We start from the raw sequence: 21,473 nt of genomic DNA, 5'->3' as shown, positions 1-21,473 counted from the left end.
CAAATGCGTTCCGTTCTCATCACGTGATCAGAACGTTCTCAGAACGCAGTGCGATAATCTTCTAAGATGCATTCCTAGCCCCATCCCATTCAGTGCGCACCCATGTGTGCCCCCATTTTGGAACGCAACCGGCCTGTTTCAGGGCCCGTGTGATTAACTTAAATGATGCGGACGTATTCGAAACACATTCAAGACAGAGAGTTTTATCCTGGTTTATCCCAGGTCTATCTGCATTGATTATTCACTGTTTATTCAAACATTGTTTTTGTTAGTGCGACTAGGCGAATAATCTCACTCTCGCATTGCCGGTTTGTTGTTCACACTATTTTTTATCGGAACAACATCTCTGGGCATCTCTGTGAGTTCTGTTGCTCACACTTGCTAGTACTCAAATAAAGATGGAATCAATGATGTGGATGTATTTAAAACACATTCAAGGCATGCAGAGTTTTGTTCCTGTTTATCCAAGGTCTGTTTGCATTGATTATTCACACAACCGACAACGTGAATCTTTTAGGAAAACTCAGGAAAAAAATGAGATCAACTATCATGGATCATCTAAGTTTTTTGGCAGCCCCCCAAAAAAACTTACTCAGATGCATTTGAAATGGATGTGAAAAACAATGATTCAACCCACATTCTATCAGGATTATTTTCACCGTCTGAATAACCCCCAGGAGAGTGGGTTTTAAAAAAGACAACCCCTTTTATTTTATTTCCCTTGATTTAAATCATTCCCTGTCCCCAACTCCTGCATCACAGATGGAGTGACAGGGAAGAAAAATGCAGTGAAGCCATGTATTTTAATTTTTTCCCCATGCCAGAACTGAATATAGTTACTTCCAGGCCTCTCCAATAGTTATTTTGGTGCAAGACATTGACACAAGTTGCCGATAGCAGTTATAAGATAAGGTTTCTTGGTGGCAAATAATGTGGCAGGTGGTACACAGCAGAGAAGCATTCCAGCCCTTTTGTTCATGAAGTCCAGCATCCCCTCCTAGCCGAGGATAAAACTGGGCTCACAAACCAATTCTACCCAAACCATCCCTACTTATCCATCCAATTCCCCATCACTGGCTATATAGGGAACCTGCAAAGCCAATGGAAGATGGACTCAAGAGTGCATCAAAAAGAAAATCAAAAGGATCCCTCTTTCCCCTCATAACTTTGAGAACTGTACAAGCAGGTTAGTAACACGGGAAAATAATAACAACAATAAAAAAATAAAATATTTATACCCTTCCCCATATTAAGAGCACTCGGGGTGGCTTACAAATAGCATTAATATTCACTTCCCCAGTTGGTTTTCAGTCTTCATAAATTTTTCCTAGCTGCCAAACTAATGCAAAAAGTATCAAACAAGGGCTGCATCTGCGCTGCAGAAATAATGCGGTTTGCTATCACTTTAACTGCCATGACTCAGTGCTATGGAATTCTGAGAAGTGTAGTTTGTCGTGGCACCAGAAAAAGAGGAGATCCAGGCTGCATCCTAACTTCAGAAATCAGGCAGATGGATTTTGGAGTCTTTGTTTGCATCATGACCAAAGATTAAGGGCTATCCAGTGGCATGAAAGAGTCCGCTTGTATTAGTGACCTTCCCCCTAACTGCACTGCAGAAATAATCTGTTTTGACACTGCTTTGACTGCCACAGCTCCACTTTGATGCCACAACAAACTATACTTCCCAGAATTCCATAGCATTGAGCCATAGAAGTTAAAGTCGTGTCAAACTGGGTTGTTTCTGCAGTGCGGATGAAGGCAAGGTCACTAAGGGGCAGTATTGACGGACTGCTCCGTGCTGCCCATCTTTGCCCCGTGTCTGTTCTGCAGCATCCCCATGCTGCAGCACAGATGCACTACAAAAAAAGAGCCTCCTAGAGCAGCTTCTTTTTTGCCACGCCAGAAGCAGGAAGGTGCGCCGCCATGATGCCATTTCCTGCCAGCGACATCTGGTTGCTGTATGGCGGCGGTGGAATCATGGTGGCCCCTGTATGGATGGGAAGCTGCCATGATGCTGGCGTCCGTATGTATTAGGGTTCGGGAGCATGCGGTTGTTGCGCACTCCCAAACCCTAAAATCGTCGCCGCCATGCCACAAAGAGCCCGTGTGTACCAGGCCTGATACAAATGGACCCGTTTATGCCACTGGATAGCTCTTAATCTTTGGCCATGATGCGAACAAGGACTCCATAATCCATCGGCTTAGTGGCCGAGGCCCAACTTGCCAACATTTTTGTTCTGTGCCCGCTAGCATCTGGGGAAGGTGATTTAAGTGATGGGGACATTTTTGCAATGGTTAATCCCCTTTGCTGTATTGCTAAGCACCAATTTAAACCTCCCTACCTGGCCTCTCCTGCCCAAAGCAACTGCTGTTAATAAATTAAAATGATATTGGCTGACCCAGTTACAGCTCTCCTGCATGACACAGGGGTCAGCTCTCTGTGACAGTGTGAATTTTCCATTACAATTTGATGTATCTACTGACACTCTTTACAACTATGCCAGTGTTGGGGTGTGGAAAGAAAGAGGATGGCTGAAGAAGATGGAGGCATGACAGCATAATCTATCTGTGGCATAGTAAAAGTAAACACAGGTACTCTTTCTACCCATCATAAAACTAGAACTCAAGATCATCCAGTTAAATTAATTCTAGCCCAAAAGTGCTTCATTGTACATTGTTCATTTAAAGAATTCACGACTACCAGGAGCATTCACTGCTAGTTTTAAAAGACTATTAGATAATTTGAAAAAAAATATGGACTAAAGATATACAATTTACCCTGTGTAGTACACTGAAAGAAAGTATATATAAAATGATGTACAGGTGGTACTTAACTCCAAATCAGTTGTCAAAAATGTCTAAGAAGGTTTCAGATCGATGTTGGGGTTATCAGGATAAGATGGACTTGCAAGAACGTGAAAGGCTATTTGTCTAAGATTTGCATGTTTAATGCCAACAATTATAAAAGGAGATTTTGCAGTGTCTTCAGAAATGTTTTTGCTGGGTGTTATTGAGAAAGAATTGGACAAGGAATATTGTCTACTCCTTCTATACATGATAATAGCTACAAGAATACTGTTTGCATAAACTTGTAAATGGACAGAACTACCAATGATGGAAGAATGGGTTATTAAGCTTGCAGACTTTGCTCAAGTTGCCAAACTGACATGGATTTTAATATTTATTTATTTATTTATTTATTTATTTGTATGCTGCCTTTCTTCCAGAAGGGACCCAAGGTAGCTCACAGATAATTCAACATGGAGAAATGTAAGGTACTGCACTTAGGACGGAAAAATAAAATGCACAGATATAGGATGGGGGACACCTGGCTGAATGAAACTATGTGTGAAAGGGATCTAGGAGTCCAAGTAGACCACAAGTTGAACATGAGTCAACAGTGCGATGCGGCAGCTAACAAGGCCAATGCAATTTTAGGATGCATCAATAAAAGTATAGTGTCTAGATCAAGAGAAGTAATAGTACCACTGTATACTGCTTTGGTCAGGCCCCACCTGGAATATTGTGTCCAGTTCTGGGCACCACAATTCAAAAAGGACATTGAGAAACTGGAGCATGTCCAAAGGAGGGCGACCAAAATGGTGAAGGGTCTGGAAACCATGTCCTATGAGGAACGACTTAGGGAGCTGGGGATGTTTAGCCTGGAGAAGAGAAGGTTAAGGGGTGATAGGATAGCCCTATTTAAATATTTGAAGGGATGTCATATTGAGGAGGGAGCAAGCTTGTTTTCTGCTGCTCCAGAGAACAGGACCCGGAGCAATGGATTTAAGATCCAGGAAAAGAGATTCCACCTCAGCATTAGGAGGAACTTCCTGACATTAAGGGCTGTTCGACAGTAGAAGAAACTCCTTCCTCGGAGTGTAGTGGAGTCTCCTTCCTTAGAGGTCTTTAAAGAGAGGCTGGATGGACATCTGTCGGGTATACTTTGATTGAGATTTCCTGCATGGCAGAATGGGGTTGGACTGGATGGCCCTTGCGGTCTCTTCCAACTCTACGATTCTATGACATTATAGAAATGGACAGACTGACAATTTTAATAAAGGAAAGGACAATGAGTGAATTGGAAACTGAGTGGGAACCAATGTTGAAATTTTGTGCAGGGAGGTGGCCTCAAATTAATACGGGATAAATAGCTACTAGGAAAGATCAATATAAACAATACAAATTAAAACTGTTTATTTGTCAGAAGATGGTAAAGATGGTAAAGATAGAATATCGTCTATATAGATGATAAGATGTTGAAATGTGGATGAAAAATAATAGTTACTACAGTGGGTCCTTGGTATCCACTGTGGCTTGGTTCCAAGATCCCTTGTGGATACCAAAATCCGTGGATGCTCAAGTGCCATTAAACATAATGGCATAGTAAACTGGTGACCCTTATATAAAATGGCAAAATCAAGGTTTGCTTTTTGAAATTCATTTATATATGTATATATAACTGTGGATGGTTGAATCCATGGATAAGAAATCCATGGATATGGAGGGCTGATTGTATATATTAGAATCATAAAGATGTTTATATTTATGGAAATATGCCCAGAAATTAGAAAGAAAAGAACGGAATATTGTTGAGGTGGAAATGATTAAAGAAAATATGCAGTAGAAGGAAGAAAGATACAGTGATGGTGAACCTTTTACAGACTGAGTGCCCAAACTGCAACCCAAACCCCACTTATTTACTGCAAAGTGCCACATCCCTCTGGCTTTCTAGTAAGAAACTCTGGCAAACTCTGCGCTGGGGCAACAGCAAGTGTGCCCACAGAGAGAGCTCGGCATGCCACCTCTGGCATGCGTGCCATAGGTTCACCATCACTGGATTAGAAGATATTCCAACAGATAGCTTAGTGAAAATGATGGGGTGAGGATGGAGTTGTATGGTGAGATACATGCTGTAATGCATATATTCTGAGGTTTTATGTGTATGTTTTTGTATGCTTTGTTTGTGAATAATTTTTTTTTAAAAAAAAGTTTAAAATGAGGTGCCCTGCATGGGACTATTGCTGGGCACCTTGTTCTGACATCAGAAACAAACGATCCACAGCAGTGGCAGATGTGCCATGCGGACAGGTGCCATGGTGCAGAAATGGAGGCGAAAGTAATATGACAGGGCAGATGTGGAACCAGGATGCTCTGGGTGCTCCTGGAGTATCCTGGCCAGTGCAGACAAGGCCTTCAAAATATATACAGCAGAGAAGTAGTATTTATGGCAAAGTACTGGAATTCATAATGTACACAATATCAGGTCTCTCCTTTCCTTTGAACTGGATTTGCAATTCTAACACATTGTCTAGCCATGGTTGGGGCTGGCAGGCAAGTTAAACCAATTTAAATGAAGGATAAGCATGCTGGAGAGAATGAAGACTGACAGGTCCTGCAGCCTAGAACATGGGGAGGGGGGAAGGCTAGATACCAAGGTTTATAGCTCTTGAATAAAATTAAAATGCACAGATCAACAGAGTGACTTTTAGTGAAAAACCAAACTCCTGTAAGGATAAGTGCCCGAGACTGCAGTTTGCTGTTATGACCATGTTAGTGCTATTAATATGCTGCAAAATTTCCACACAGAAAATATTAGTGTTAGATATACATACAAGCTGTGGGTGAATATTTACAACAGATTTTCTACTGTGTATTCATGTGGCCAACAATAGCTTTCTTCTGTCATACTCAAGAAAAAATAGTGGGAGTTTTAAAAACCATCGGTGATCACCTAGTTGCACATTTCACACTCATTTCTGCACAGAAATGCTTTGTCTGTTGGTACTTGGGAACATAGTTAACACAACTGAGAATTTGATTAGACAACATTTCCTTTCAAAAATCATTTCAGTCACAGAAAAAATGTAATTCAGGTCTATCTGAGCAGTTTTGTTCCAAACAGATTACATCATAATAAAATGCAAATCTTAGAATTAAAGAAGGCCGATGAAGGAGAACAAAAATCAGCTTACCATACCAAGCTCTTTATTGCTTTGAATATGAGTTAACCATGGATAGCTTTGGCAGTCAGCCTGAATATTGTGTTTGAACAAAATCATTTAGAGTAATAAGCCTTGTATACGGTCTAGGATGTGTGTGGAAGTTGTGCAGCCCTCCAGATGTTGTTGAACTGCAACTTCCAGCATTCCTCATGATGGGTTATCTGCCTAGAGCTGCTGGGAGTTGCAGTCTAACAATATGTGGAAGCCTGCACTGGTTTAGGTCCTCAGAGATTTCCCAACAATTCTCCAAAAAAAAAGAAAATAAGTGAATAAACAGACATGCACATAATTGCTATATATGTGAATATTATGTATAGATGCAGTTTCAGACATTTGTTGTTGTTCTTGTTTGCCTTCAAGTCAATTCTGACTTATGGTGACTCCAATCCTAAACCCAAGAGTTTTCTTGACAAGTTTCATACATACTATAATTTAAATACAACTTCGTGGGGAAAGCTGTGGCCAGATGAGTTGTGAACCTGTTCACCTCCTAGGCAACTTCAGGGCCCTGCTCTCCTTTTTTGTCATTTCAACCAGAGCTGGACCAAACAAGTAGACGACACTGAACTTATTAACAGACCTCTGACAGCTCTTCAGATAGAAGTCTGTCTTCTGTAAAGGAGGGCAGTGTAGTAGTGAGACAGCTAGAGATTTCTTACAAACCGGTTCTGAACAATCTCTGCTTAATTTTCTGAACTGACAACAAATAGGTATATAGTATTTCTGCATGTTCGAAGCACTTCACATAGATCATCACAGTTATCCTTATAACTATCCTTTTAGAACAGATCAATGTATTATACTCTGTAGATGAGGGAATAAAGCCACCTATTGTGTTTGTGGTTTTGTTAACATTTGAAACGGATAACACCTACTTCATACACTAGCTCTCCAATTTGACTGGAGAAATGAATAAGATCCTCAAGAATATGATCAGAAACCTTGTATATTCCCAAAGTTTACCATTTAATCTTTTAAGGAATATCAATTCAGACCACTTGCCAGTATGTGAAAAAAAAATGTTCCCCAGAAAAGAAAGACACCTAGACATCTGTTATAACAAATGTTCCTTTCAGGGAATAAATTAATTTTGAGACAAATGGTATATTGAACGGAGGAGAGCCCATTAGGTTTATTTTATACATATATATAGACACTAATTCAGAGGGGAATAAATTATTATGAAAGGGAGCCCCATCCTCTCACTTAGGGCTGGGAAGCTCTTATGTTATCAGGCAGAGTGCTTGTGACATTTTTGTCGATTACTGCCTTTGTTTCAGAAAACTGCAAAATAATAATGATAACAACAACAACAACTCTAGTAAATCTCTGCCTGAAACCTAACCTGAGAATCTCCCAACAACTAATAGGAGTTGTAAAAAATCAAACATGAAGCAGATTGGCCTTTCAGAAACAAAGATAAGGAATTCAACAATATAGCCGTGTTAGTCTGTAGAATCAGTTGTAGAGAGATCTTCAAATGCATCTGAGGAAGTAGACTTTAGTCAAAAAAATCTTATGCTGCCAAAGATAAGGAATGGCATTTGGAAAGGAAACAAAAGGAAAACTTACACATTCCTAGTTTCCCATAACTTTATATTTTTGTTATAATCTAATACCATAATCGGGAACTGAGAGAAAAAAATCAAGAGATTATTTCATCATATGGGCAGATAAAACATGGAATAAATTCTCAGGCAATAGATTTTTTGCTGATGCAAATATCCCTCATTATTAGAAGAAACTTTTCCTCTAAAAGCATTGCATTCTGAGCCTGATGGTTGGACTCTAATGTGTTGTGCAACATCTCGATCTAGTGACAGACAGAAGAATTACATCCTTTCCCCAGTGTGTTTATTCATTTATTTCTGTCTATGTATACGCCCATCAGTGTGTCCCCACATACTAACTGTTAACACTGAATCTGTTTCAAAATACAATTTTTTACCATGAATTGCTATGAGGCCTATTATGAAAGAAGGGAATTTAAAATTTTAAGCTCAGATGAGAAGATGTAGTGCTTAGAATGTCCTCCAACCAGAGCTTTGATTTCTAGAAGGAAGAAGTGGGCATGTTTGTCACAAAATGCATCTTGTAAATGAAAAAGAAGGCATATACCAATATGTTAACAATACACCAATACATTCATAATAACCCAACATGTTGTTAAGGTTTTGGTTTAGGGTGACCATTATACCCTCCATTGTTATATTGTTCCACAATATCAATATTATTTATGTTCCTCTAGTGGAATATAACTTCTCCAAGGGAACACAACGTATGCTTCCCAAGTGGAACATAAGTTTTGAGTCTTAAACCCAAACATTCTCTGATGATGCCAGCATCTTCCTGGCAAAACGTCAGGAATAAGCTCTTCTAGAACATGGCCACATAGGCCGAACAACCAACAAAAACCTATGGATGCCAGCCATGAAAACCTTCAATTTCATACCAAACATTATGGTCCATCATTGTGTCCACCTTTTGCATTACTGGGGGTGGTGGGTGGGATTGATCTGAGGTCCAAATTCTTTTGTTTCTGGGATTGGGCCAATGGTGGGCCAAAAAACAACAAAAAACTATGGATGCCAGCCATGAAAGCCTTCGACTTCACACCAAACTTTCTGATCCATCATTATGTCTACCTTCTGCATTACTGGGGACGGTGGGTGGGATTGATCTGAGGTCCAAATTCTTTTGTTTCTGGGATTGGGCCAATGGTGGGCAATACTGGCAGGCCTCAGGACCAATTTATCTGGACCCAGGACCTTCCGCAGGCCCCGTAAACTGCCCCAAAAATACCCAATTGGAAAAAGCTAGAAGTCCACTTCTGGTTTTGAATTTTTTAAAAGATGTATAAAAATATATTATTAATACTTTTTAATAGGTATATATTTAAAGAATGTATTATACGAGTGTATTTTAATTGTTTTATAGTATTGTATTTTAACTGCTGGTTGTATGTGTTTTCTTTGTTAACTGTGTTTTGTATTTAATAATAATAATAATAATAATAATAATAATAATAATAATAGGATTTATTTATATGCCGCCCAATCACTGGGAATCCGGGCGACTTACAACAGAGGGGATAATAGACGGTTCCCTGCCCTCAGGTTTACAATCTAAAAAGACACGACACAAAAGGAGAAGGGTGGGGGAGGAGTACCCTGCCTCGAGCCTGGAGAAGAGGCAGGAAAGAAATTAATTTATTATTATTCATGTAAACAGTGCAGCTAGTTATAAAAAGAGAATATACACCTGGAAGGACAGAAAAAGTGTGGTACAGGGAGTGAAAGACTCCCCCCCAAAACTGCCCTGGGGACACCATGAGGCTCCACAATTGCATCTTGCCCACACTTAGGAGAATATCAGATGAGGGATGTCCCATCCCCATCCCGTCATATTCCTGTCATGTTCCCATCCTTCCCATGCAATTGCAGGAAGTACTTTCAGACGAGATTTGCACTTATCTTGTCCGGGAAGCGCGAATGACAGCAATCGCACAATAGGTTTTCAGATGGAATTGCACAGATCCCGTCATTAACCTGCCATTAACCTGTCATTAAAGCGACACTGGCCAGCATTTCATATTAACAGAAATTCTTGTTATTGCAATGCCATTTTAATGACAGGTTAATGGCAGGATCATTTCTACGCTTTGAAAGACCTTTGTGCCATCGCAGTCATGAATGGGTGAAGGACGGGATAAGGATGGGGGAGTGATCCTGTCCCTATCCCGTCCCCATCTGAAAATCTCCTTTAGCTATCTCCTCACTGCAAAAATAATCCAGTTTCAGACTATTTTAACTGCCATGGGTCAATGTAATGAAATTCTGGGAACTGTGGTGGGGCACCAGAGCTCTCTGACAGAGAAGGCTAAATGTCTCACAAAAGTACATTTCAAAGAATTCCATAGCATTGAACAATTGAACGGAGAGCATTGAACAGAGCATGGCCGTTAAAGTGGTGTCAAACTGGATTGTTTCTGCAGTGCAGCTGCAGCCCTGGAAGGAAAATAGATCTAACCATAATTATAGCGGGTGTCTCCACCACACTCCTCCGGACCTTGCTGCCATGGCGCCGTGAAAGAGAGGGCCAGGCACAGGCCTCTGGACCCTTAAAAGATGTTTCATATAGCTCTCAACCGCATCGTGGCCCTTAAGGCCCCTAGTTCCCCTTGTCTTTCATGCGTACCAATACTTTGACTGAAACCCCTCTGCCGCCCCCTTTCCGCCCCTCACTGCCCCCCAGCTGCCCCCTTTTCCCCTCAATGCCCCCTTGGACCTTCCCACTGCCCCTGGGGAGCATACCTTCAAAAACGCTCTATCTTTATAGAGGGTGGGTAAAAGAAATGCCTACGTACAATTGTTGAGTTTAGAGATAAAATAATGTGAAGTTAAACCGGAGTTAAAGCTGAGAAACACAGCAGTTTTTTACTTTTGGAACATCCCGAAAGTAAAATGCTGCCACTTTTCTCTGCTTTAACTGCGGTTTAATTTTACATTATTTTGTTTTAGAAGCAATTTGGTGTGATAAACTTCCCCAATTTGCAAGATTTGTTTAAATTCAAATGTATTTTATATCGTGTTTAATTCCTGTTTTCCCGCAGAATCTCACTAGTGTGGTAAAGATCATAGAGTTGGAAGGGCCACCAAGTCCAACCCTCTGCCATGCAGGAATACACAACATAAGCATGGCTGAGAGCTGGCCAGCCACCCTGTTTAGAGACCTCCGAAGCTGGAGAGTCCACCATTTCCCAAAGCAGCCTACTCCACTGTCAAACTGCTCTTTAAAAAAAAGCTCTTTCTAATCTTAAGGTGGAATCTCTTTTCTTGTAACTTGAAAACAATCAGCTGGAAAATATAAACTTGGCTAGAAAAGATGAAATGGCATAAGTAAGGTAGAACCTTACTTACTGAAGAAAAACTCGGCTTAGACCTAGAAAATGTTGTAAGCTTATAGAGATTTCCAATTACTGTGGACCCTTGATATCCGCTGTGGTTTGGTTCCAGGACACACACACACACATACACACACACGTAGATACAAAAATCCATGGATGCTCAAGTCCCATTATATACAGTACAATGGAGAGTAAAATGATGTCACTTATATAAAATGGCAAAATCATGGTTTGCTTATTGGAATTTATATTTCTAAAAAATATTTTCAAGCCATGGATTCTTGAATCCATCAATAAAAAAATCCGTGGATAAGGAGGACTGACTATATATCAGATATGTACAAGGCATTCTGACATATGTCCTGAAACTTGATGGATTCTGCTGATATAGTAGCAACTAAAACACCAATGTGAGACACAACGAACTTTAGTTCTAATTAAAATTTGTTAACAAATATGATAAAAAAAACAATAGCCCTCAGGCTGGAAATGTTCAATGTATACTGAAATCCCCAAGAAAGGGGACACCAAGGATTGCAGTAACCACAGGACCATTCCATTAATCACATTTATTAGCTGTTATATCATATAAAATAGTGAGTCCTCTTTTTGGCCACCTGGCTGCTTGCACTCTGGGCATTTCATTCCCCTTCATGGAGGTGACTGAAAAAGAAAACAGTGGGGGAAATGTCCTTTAAAACCATGCACCAATTTTGGCAAATCCCTAATTGCAGTAGAATCAATAATGAAGCCAGGTATTTTAAGGAAATGTATCCCCAGAGCTTAAACCTGTAACCTTCTGATGCCCTTAGAGATGCCCGTCAGTTTTCTGTATTATATATCTGCTGTCTCTATATGTGTTCCTTCTCTCTCTCTCTCTCTGATGAAGCAGAGTACTCAGCAAAGTCCCTCAATCGTGTCATATCTGTCCTTTTTATTCATTGCAGGGTCTATTAATAGCCTGAAACAACTGCTTCCTAAAAATGGAGCTCTCCGTGGCACGGAAGCCTGGCCAAGCTATGTAAGGTATCCAGGGTTTGGTCTCCAGCTTCTCCTGTCTGTCTTTTCCCCTTTGTCTTCAAACAAGTGTTGCTAGTTTGCTGTGGCTGCTTTCTCAGTTGTCTAGATGGATTCATAGGGGATCTGGAGGGGATCAAATCAGCCCCCAGAAAGCTGGGTCCTTCCATAATCTTGGGATTCTTTCTCTTTTCTCCAGATAAAGGAGCAAAGATCCAACATGAAGGCAACTTGTTGGGTGATCCTGGTTGGCATTTATCTGCTCCTCATCACCTGCTGCTGGGCAGAAGAAGGACTGGACTTCCCCACCTATGATGGGAAAGATCGTGTGATTGACCTGAGCGAGAAGAATTACAAGCAAGCCTTGAAAAAGTATGAAATGCTCAGTGTACTTCTCCATGAGCCTGTGACTTCGGACAAAACCTCCCAGAGACGTTTTCAGATGACGGAGATGGTGCTGGAGGTAAGTTGAGCTGCGTCTTCTCTGCCTATGTCCCTCTGCCACTGTCTGCTCTCTGCAGGCCTGGATGAAGAGCTCAGGGTCCTTGCACAGGAGAGAAAGGGGGAGAGAACGTAATATCTTTGCAGTTGAGCAAAGTATTAGTGCAGATTTACATTTAAACTTGAACATTTGTGGTCATGGCAATCAGCTTTTTAAATCCCATGAACTGATATTTATGAACAAGACCTCTGCCTCTGCACTATATTTGCTGCATAATTTAAGGTCAAAATGGAGGGACACAGGGAAGATTAATCAGATAAAGAACCAGCATTTGTTAAGGTTTCATGCATCTCCAGGGAAAGTGACAGTTCCAGAGTGGGCTGCTAAATAATTTCCCAATCACATCTCCCCCCCCCCTGCTATCCAGATTTCTTTTTATTTTCAACCATTAGTAACTTCAACAACTCATTAAAGATAACTGAAACAAATCAATGCATAAAGAATAATGAAACAGCCAGGACACCGTTTATATTGCCATTTTGCTCTTTTAAAATGTCTTTTAAAACAAGCGCTTCTTCTGTCTGTAATATCAGTTCAGAGTGTCTCTTTTGCCCCATCAGAACTAAGCAAAAAAGAGTTTACAAAAAGGAAAATATTTCTTTATTTCGTTGAATGTTCATGCTAGTGCCACATTCCATGCAGTTCACATTTCTTATTGTAAACATCTACCCTTGACCTTGTGCCAAGAAAGTGTTTACTATCCCAGCAATGTGGGCGCTCCAATACCAATGGGCTGATCACTGGCCAAATGATGTTGCATAGCAGTCAGAGGAACCCTAAAGCTAAATGGACTTTGTAAAAGACTAGTCTCCATGGAGGGCAAGAAGGATTTTTGACTTCTAAACGGTTATTCAGATGGTGAAAATGATCACAGTAGAATCTGGGTTGAATTTGGGTTGTTCATATGTATTTTGAAATGATCCAATTAAGTTTTGAGGGGGCCGGCACTGCAAACAAGCCCACTTAACCTAGGCACATTAATTGATCTTGGGGTGTATTTTAGAAGTTTCACTAAAAAGATTTTCATTGTGGGGTCGTTGTCTTGTGTGAATAAACAATGTGAATGACCAGGGATAAGTGGGATAAAACTCTGCATGTCTTGAAAATGCTTCAAATAACATCCACATCACTGACTCCATTTTATTCCAGTACTGACTCCTATGAGTAACAGAAACTTGCAAGATGCGTTTCCGATTTTAAAAATTAGTGTGAACAACAAAAATCGGAATGCGTGAGTGACAGTATTCAGTTAGTTGCTCTAAAAACCAACAACATTTTGAAACAAACACCGGACCTTGAACGGAGAAAAAGAAAGCCAAAGAATGTCAAAACTGGGAGGAAGAGCGAGGCCAAACTTGGTACTTGCATAATACAACAGTGGTATAGAGTAAAAGGAAAGGCATGCCTGAACAATGAGCCAGCAGGTGCCTCGAATTAAGAAGCTGAAGCACAGAGCAAGCCATCCCATATTCGAAATCCTATGAATCATTAGTAGCTGTTTGAAGGAGGACACTCGACAGCCTGCCATCTCCAGTCCAACCACCCTGCCATTGCAGGACATCTAATCATCAACGGCTATCCCCGACACGATGGCCATCCAGTCTCTGTTTAACAGACCTCCACAGCGAAGGAGACTCTATCACCCTACGAGCGATGGACAGGAGTGTGTTTCCCCACTGTCGAAACAGCCCTTACTGTCAGGGACAGTTCTTCCTAATGTTGAGGGTGGAATTTTCCTCTTTTCCTGTAGGCTTGCATCCATTTGTTCTGGCCGGTTTCCATAGTCTACTGGAACAGGCAGAACAACCAAGGCTTGCTACCCTCCTCACATATGACATCCTTTCAAATTACTAGTGGTACCCCCGGGTATACGAAAATTCCCCACGTCTACGAACATTTCCGGCGTTGGTTTACGAAAAAAATCCATTGAAAAATAATTGTTCCGGGTTTACGAAGCGTTGTTTATTCTCGGGTTACGAAACATTTTTTGGTGCTTTCAGCGCTCTTTTTCGCCACGAAATCGCGGGCTTCTTCCCTTTATTCGAGACGCCTATGGGTTTTTCGGCTTAGCGGTTAGCGAGTATTTCCGGGTTAACGAAAGCATGGCGGGCGGAACGAATTAATTTCTTAAAACCCGGCGGTTCACCACTTGTATTTCTCACACTCAAGAAACCCACTAACGGATATTATCTAATTGTGTATATGCCTCATCAGTTGCTTTGCTGGTCTTATGGAGACTCACGTATCAAGTATTTCATAGGGTTTCTCTAGGCACATGTGCTTATTTTGCCAGTTTTCCTTCCTGCTGAGATATAGCCCACAGCACCTTAGTCTATGTTGGTGGTCTCCCATCCAAGTGCTAACCAACGGCTCTCACTGCCTTAGCTTCTAAGATCAGATGGAATTCTGGGGGGCCTGTAGGGTATTACGAGCCCCCAACCATTAATATATTCTATCTACCGCTTTTAAAACAGTTCCATCCCTTTTCCCAGTCATGATCACTTGCCAAAAACCCTAGTAATTCTGTGGATTTGTAGTTTTGTGGGATCTATTAGCTTCTCTTGTCAGAGGCGCTCTAATGCCTCAACAAACTACCAATTCCCCCAAATTCCATAGCATTTCAGTCAATGACAGTTTTTTAAAGTTGGCATCTCAACCTGGATTATTTCTGCACGTTGCAAATGCAACCTCAGTTCTGCACCGGCATGGGCAGCTTTCTGCCAACGCTGCTTCCTTCTCACTCTTATGGTGTGGTGTTAAACCCTGAGATGGCTGAGTGCGACATGGGAAGTAGGAAGGAATAGGAATTTCCAGGGACACTAACACTCAGAAAAACCTACATCAAAACAGCTATTTGCAGCAGGGACGTTTATAGTTTCATGTAGTTCATTGTAAAACTATCAGTTTGTGTTTTGTTATTGTGAAGGGAACTCCATGCTGCGACGAGAAAGAAGATGGCAGGGGTAAACGAATTATCACTAACTACCGAATGCTCCGTGGGAAACATGGGTATTTCCATACAACGGAATTAGATTATCGAGAGAAAACGTGTGAAATACCTGACCAGTTTATCACACGGACCATCCACTATATTAACATGAAATAAACGTGACGGTTAAATCTGACAGTTAACTGGTGAGAAAGAAAAAATGGCAGGATCTTTTATTTTTTTTTTTTCTTTCAGGAAATTTCTGAAAGCTAAAAAAGGTAGGGTGGCATCGTTTTTTTTCTGCTTTCAAACCTGTCTATTTAATTTTGCGGTTCATTTCAACTTTAGCAGCAATTCAGTGTTTTTGATAAACTTCCTTGAATTTGTGGGGGTTCTGTTGTTTTATAATTCGAATGTATAGTTTTTTAATTTCACTGCTCTGTATAAATTCCCGTTCTTTTCCTGTGGGATCTTACTAGTTGATAAAGCTCTAAGAGAGAATGTGCTGACGTCAAGAACGTGTGTTATTGTGACCTTATTCCCCACCCACTCATTACCATATCAAGACCTCTGGTAAGTTTTAAAAACTAGCAAGTTTCTTGTGGGTTTTTCGTGGCTATTCTGACCATGTTCTAGGAGTGTTTCTTCCTGACGTTTTGCCAGCATCTGTGGCTGGCATCTTCCGAAGTAGACTGCGTCTTGCCTGGAAATCGGAGTTCGACGTGCTGTTGTGTTGTGTGTGTTGTGTTGTCGTCAATATATATACTGTGTGACTTGGGAAGGGCAGGACGTTGATTTGCAAGTGTATTGTTCTCTGTTGCTACTGGCAGGCCTCAGGGTGGGAGGATATGCTTGATTAGTGCCTCACTTGTCTGAGCTGGGAAACCACCTGACCCTGGGGGAGAGGTTCTCACTTTGCATTTGTTGCAGTCTTGGAGCTTTATAGCAATGGGGACTTAAACCGTTCCCCAGTGCGTTTCTAACGGGAGCGCTCCGGGGGCGTGCCCGGAATGCGATGGGCACTGGATGGGCCACAGAACGAAACTTTATCGCATGGGGGCTTCCGCCACGTGCGTTCCCATCGCGTCCCAATTCGGTTCCAGAGGGCGCATTTCTGGGGACGGCTTTGAAACGTTCAGACAATGGCACCCTCTGGAACCGAATTGGGACGCGATGGGAATGCACGGCGGCGGCAGGGCCCCCCGTGCGATAAGTCGCGTTCTGGGCCCCATCCGGAGCCCATCGCGTTCCATGCAAGCCCCCGCGCGCCCCCGGTTAGAACGCGCTGGGGGAACTGTTTAAGCCCCATGTGATAAAGCTCAAGATCTGTATTTTTCAGGACTGGTAGCCAAACAAGATCACATGCAATGAGATTATCTCTCAGGGTCAGAGTTTCACAGCAGAGCAGAACAAGACACTAATCAAGCAGACATTAATCCTCCTTTGCAGACCTTCCCACCCCGAGGCCTGCCATTAGCCACAGAACAATCCACATGCAAATCATCTGCCTTTCCAGGTCACACAATATATTACCCAACTCCTTTCCAGGCCAGCATTCTCTGAAGATGCCCAGCCACAGATGCTGGCGAAATGTCAGGAATAAACTCTCATGGAACATGCCACAAGACCGAAAAACCCAAAAAAACTATGGATGCGCCATGAAAGCCTTCGACGTCACATTAAAACAGCAAAGCTTATTTCTGAAGTTGCAGAGATGTTACTAGAAAAAACATTTTGGACAGAACTGGATACTACCACCCTCGACATTACAGCATAAAAAGGTTCTTACACTTCCTCATTACATTTGGCAGGCTAAGGCTGATATTGATGTTCCCGTAACATTAAAGCCACTTTCAATTTATCAATGTTTTCCCACTTGACTCACTGTTAGAAAGATAAAAGATTCGCAGAAAATTCCTCTACTGCAGCTGGCATCACCACCGTCTGGTATTTTCAGTGACAACCAACTTTCCTGTTCTATCTGAACAAGTTCACTAACCAACTACTAAGCATATAATCAAACATATACTATACGTTGGCCCTATGTATCAACGGATCTTTATCCACAGATTCAACCATCCATAGGTTGAAAATATTACCCCAAAAATACATATTTCAAAAGCAAACCTTAATTTTGCTATTTTATATAATAAGTTCCTTTTATATAAGTCCATTTTACTATGCCATTGTATTTCATGGGACTGAAGATCCACTAGATTATGGTATCCCTGTGTGGGTCCTGAAAGCCAACACACAGTAGTAATTAACCTTAATACTGCATTAAGCCATCTTATTCATCTAGGACATTCTTCATCAAAACATTAACCTGAAAACTATAATTTATTCCAAAACATGAACATTAAAACATATCAAGATTAACCAGTCCTGACATGGTGTGAACATGCTTTCCCTTTCAGGTTGGCTCTTCCCATTCATGGGCTCATCCCCACAAATTTCAGTACTAAGGGAAAGAAAGAGGTGACTAGCAGGATCCTTTTGCCTCTCAAGATGCAATGCCATGTTAGTGTCCATAGATCCACACTGCCACTGTTGCTGTCTATAATGCCTTGTGCAGTGGCCTGTTTGGATGTTTAGTTCAGTAGTCTCATCCAACATTTTACTGTTGAAAGCAAAAAATCAGCATTCTATCCTCACTATCAATATCTCACCATCAATATCTTCTGTTGCATGCGATTCCGTCCGGACTGTGTATCACAGATTTTTTGTATCCACGGATTCAAATCATCCATGGTTTGGAAATTTTTAAATTTATGAATTCCAAAAAGCAAACTGCATTTGCCATTTTATATAAGGACACTATTCACTATGCCATTGCATTTATGGGGACTTGAGCATCCATGGAGTTTGGTATCCATAGGATACCTGGAACCAAAGCCCAGCAGATACCAAGGGCCCCTGTACTCATTTTTCTCTAACTTGTGCTCTGCCTACCGTATATACTCGACTATAAGTCAACCTCATGTATAAGTGAAGGCAAGTTTTGGGGGGCTGAAAATTATGGATTTTGCTATGAACCTGTGGATAAGTCAGCGTGGCAAGTGCCAATACTTCAGGGGCACACATATCAACAAGGATCTCAAGTATGATGCAAGAAGCAAAGCAAAAAAAATGTGCAAAGAACTTGCAAAATTCCAGCAAGACATTAACTCTTTGTGCTTAGTCTTAAGGCTGGATGGATGCGAGGAGGATAGAAAGGGGCATCGGTTTGCCATCCCAGGGAACAGATTAATACCACTCTTGCTTTTCACCAGGAAGATGGTTTCCTTTTTTTAAAATCAGAATTAAGAAACAGTACTTTACAATTGACCCACTGGGATAAGTGGACTCTGTTTTTGGGTCAGTTTTGTTGGGACCTAAATTTCGTAGATTTATACATGGAATGTATATATAGTATTTACAACGATCCCAAGAAGGGTATTTGGTTCTTGGCGGTTAAATATGATAGCAGCAAACGTATCATAGTGTCCCCACACGTACATTACTAACAGTGTCAAAGATATCCTGGCAGCTTGCAGTTTGGAAAATGGCGCATCAGGTGTACTCCGTACTCCATGCAGGTTGCCTCGTACATGGCACAGCACATTAAAGAGAAGGTGTATCTCCTGCCATGCATGAGATTGTTAATAGCTGGAAACTGGCTGCAGGGGAACGAATCTGACCTCCATCTACTCTCCCTAACCCTTCTGATCCCTGCTCTCACCCTATTTCCTGTCTTCTATATCCTCTAACTCTTCTTCCTTGCGCTTATTGCGCTCCCCTTTTCTGCCCTGCCCTCCGTTGTCCTACGTCCTCCTTACTGTCCTTGAAGAAGAACGATCTCGTAGTAGCAACTCACATGAACACATTGTGCAAAACAAGAACTCCCCAGCCCCAGGCAAAACGGGCGACCAAATGCAGGTTGCCTATGGTGCAATTACCCTGCTTCGTTCACAGAATTTTAATGGATGGAGTATTCCAGTTAGACTTCGATTTCTGGGCACTGCTTTCTTCTGTCTTTTCACGTGAAACAGAAAATCACGTTGGCCAGGGCAGATAGGATCGCCTGCACCATGTCGTATTCGCTTGACAGTTCTAGCAAACTTTCAATTGAAGGAAACACCTAAAACTTCATGACAGGGACGGGGACCATAAAAAGGGACCACCGTGTGACCTGTCAGAAAGGGCCCCAGTGGGAACGATGTGTTTCGCTTTTGGGCAGCAATGTGGACTCGTGGCATTCTCCTGACGTCTACCTTAACGTAGCTGAAGAGTGGTGAGTGGGGTGAAGTGTTTAAGTGGAAGGACACAAGGAGGAGGGCCCAGCCTTTTAAACAATTACACTTTATGTTTTTAAAATAAAATAAAATTATTGTTTAACTATATTTTTTTTTCTAAATTATTTAAACGTAAACAATAGGTTGTAAAACATCACATTCTCATCAAACTTTCCCTTTAAACCGTCATGAAACATGTAATAAGCCTTTAGGCGTGTGGTATGATAATTATAATTTAAAGGTATAATTTTTTCAAATTCTTGCTAGTTGTTAGTGTCCACAATTACAGTTGGAACCACTTGTGTATTCGGCTGGGCTTTTGGTTCCAGGCACTCCTTGTGGAATACCAAATAAGTCCTCTGGATGTCGCCAGTTACATGTAAATACAATGGCAGAGTAAAATGGTTTGTCCTTTATATAAAATGATAAAATCAAGGTTTTACCTATTGGCATAGTTATACTTTTTTTCCCAAATATTTTCCAACCGTTGATGGCTTTGAATCCTGTGAATAAAGAATCCCGGCATGCAGACCAACAGGGGGCTGGACTGGTATTATCCATGTAACATCGAACAGGACTTATAATTTTTAGGTGTACCTTTAGTTTCACAAAGACATTACTAAGGAAGCCACGGAACAGACAAGCCAAAATAAAGTCTGTCTATCAGGTCACTTTGGAGATTTATGCTTGTTTAAATGATTGCATGTGTCCTAAAGTAGGACCAGAAGCCACACCACAAAGCCACCCTTCCAGTGCCTAAGTGACTGGAGCAAAGCTTTGGTTTGCAGGCTGTCTGGCCTTCTTAAGTATGCATAGTGTGGTCATTTTTCAAACCAGCATTCCTCCAAATCGTTGACCTCGAAGCAGTTGTTGATTTTGCGCTGTGCTTGTATGAGTTGGGGCCCTAAGGAATTCTGATTATCAGTTGTGGGATGGAAAGATGGTCAGATGTGAGTTAACCACAGTTGGGTGAACGCCAAACCCCAATGACGCCACTGGGTGAGCCCTTCTTTTATGTGTTTGTGAAAGGACTAGATATTTTTTTCTGTTGTGTGGATCAAGGCCCCCCCGTCTTTTGCCTATTGGTCTGATCACGCTCAGAGGCAAGACATGACTGCCAGTTCTCCCTGGGAGCAGTCCATCCCTCTTTTTCTCTGGTTACCAATCTAACAGAACAAGAGGCTCTATGCCCTAGGAATTTGGTTCTGGGACTTGGGGGCACACAATGTCGACAGATCTGCACACGGGGTTGGTTTTTGGGATTTTGGGATGCCTCACAAAAGGTTTTCTGTAATCAGGGTGTTCTTGTTGTGTATTTTTATCTGAACTGGGCACTCCTAATTTATGACATTAACCAGGAGGCCTTTTCCACTTCCGTAACTTAACGAGGGAGCCATGTTGAATCTGGAAAGCATTCATGTGCTCATTCCTACCTCTCATTATGAATGGTTTTTAAAAGAAGCTCACTCAGAATGTGTTGCTGATGCAACAAATCAGTCAGCCCTGTAGTCTTCTGAATCTATTTGGAAATCCGTCATGATAAACTCGCGCAGATCCTGTTGTTAATTACTTGGAGTTGACCCCAACTCATGGTGAACCAGTGGCCGAGACATATCCAGCCCCCTTGCCCTCCACTGCTCTGTTAGCTCCTGCAAATTGATACTCATTATCTCCTTAACCGAGTCTATCCATCTGACCTGGAAGCTTCTCTCTTCCTATATCTTTCCACCTATCTAGTATTGTTTTTTCTGATGATTTTTGCCTTCTCGATATGGCCAAACGTATTACTACCTCAGTTGATCACTTTGCCTTCTCAAGGGAGGTTCAGGCTTGCTTTGTT

The 21,473-nt window shown here is 41.5% G+C and overlaps 1 protein-coding gene across 3 annotated transcripts in view; it reads left to right on the top strand.

Moving 5' to 3' along the window:
• The first annotated feature begins 11,784 nt into the window (after positions 1–11,784).
• The window catches only part of CASQ2 (calsequestrin 2), a 70,963-nt gene continuing 61,274 nt past the window's right edge, over positions 11,785–21,473 (top strand). The window contains exons 1-2 of one of the 3 annotated variants that reach the window (XM_042455807.1): positions 11,785–11,937; positions 12,128–12,391. In XM_042455807.1, coding sequence (XP_042311741.1) covers positions 12,149–12,391 — 243 coding nt within the window. In that variant the 5' untranslated portion in view covers positions 11,785–11,937; positions 12,128–12,148. Of the gene's footprint in view, positions 11,938–11,965; positions 12,392–21,473 lie in introns of those variants that run through there. The other 2 variants (XM_042455805.1, XM_042455806.1) reach the window with 2 other exon arrangements.

This window comes from Sceloporus undulatus, chromosome 2 (genome assembly GCF_019175285.1).
Source record: "Sceloporus undulatus isolate JIND9_A2432 ecotype Alabama chromosome 2, SceUnd_v1.1, whole genome shotgun sequence".
Taxonomy (NCBI): Eukaryota; Metazoa; Chordata; class Lepidosauria; order Squamata; family Phrynosomatidae; genus Sceloporus; species Sceloporus undulatus.
The sequence above is the reverse complement of the archived record's forward strand: the minus strand, read 5'-3'. Positions and strand labels throughout refer to the sequence as shown.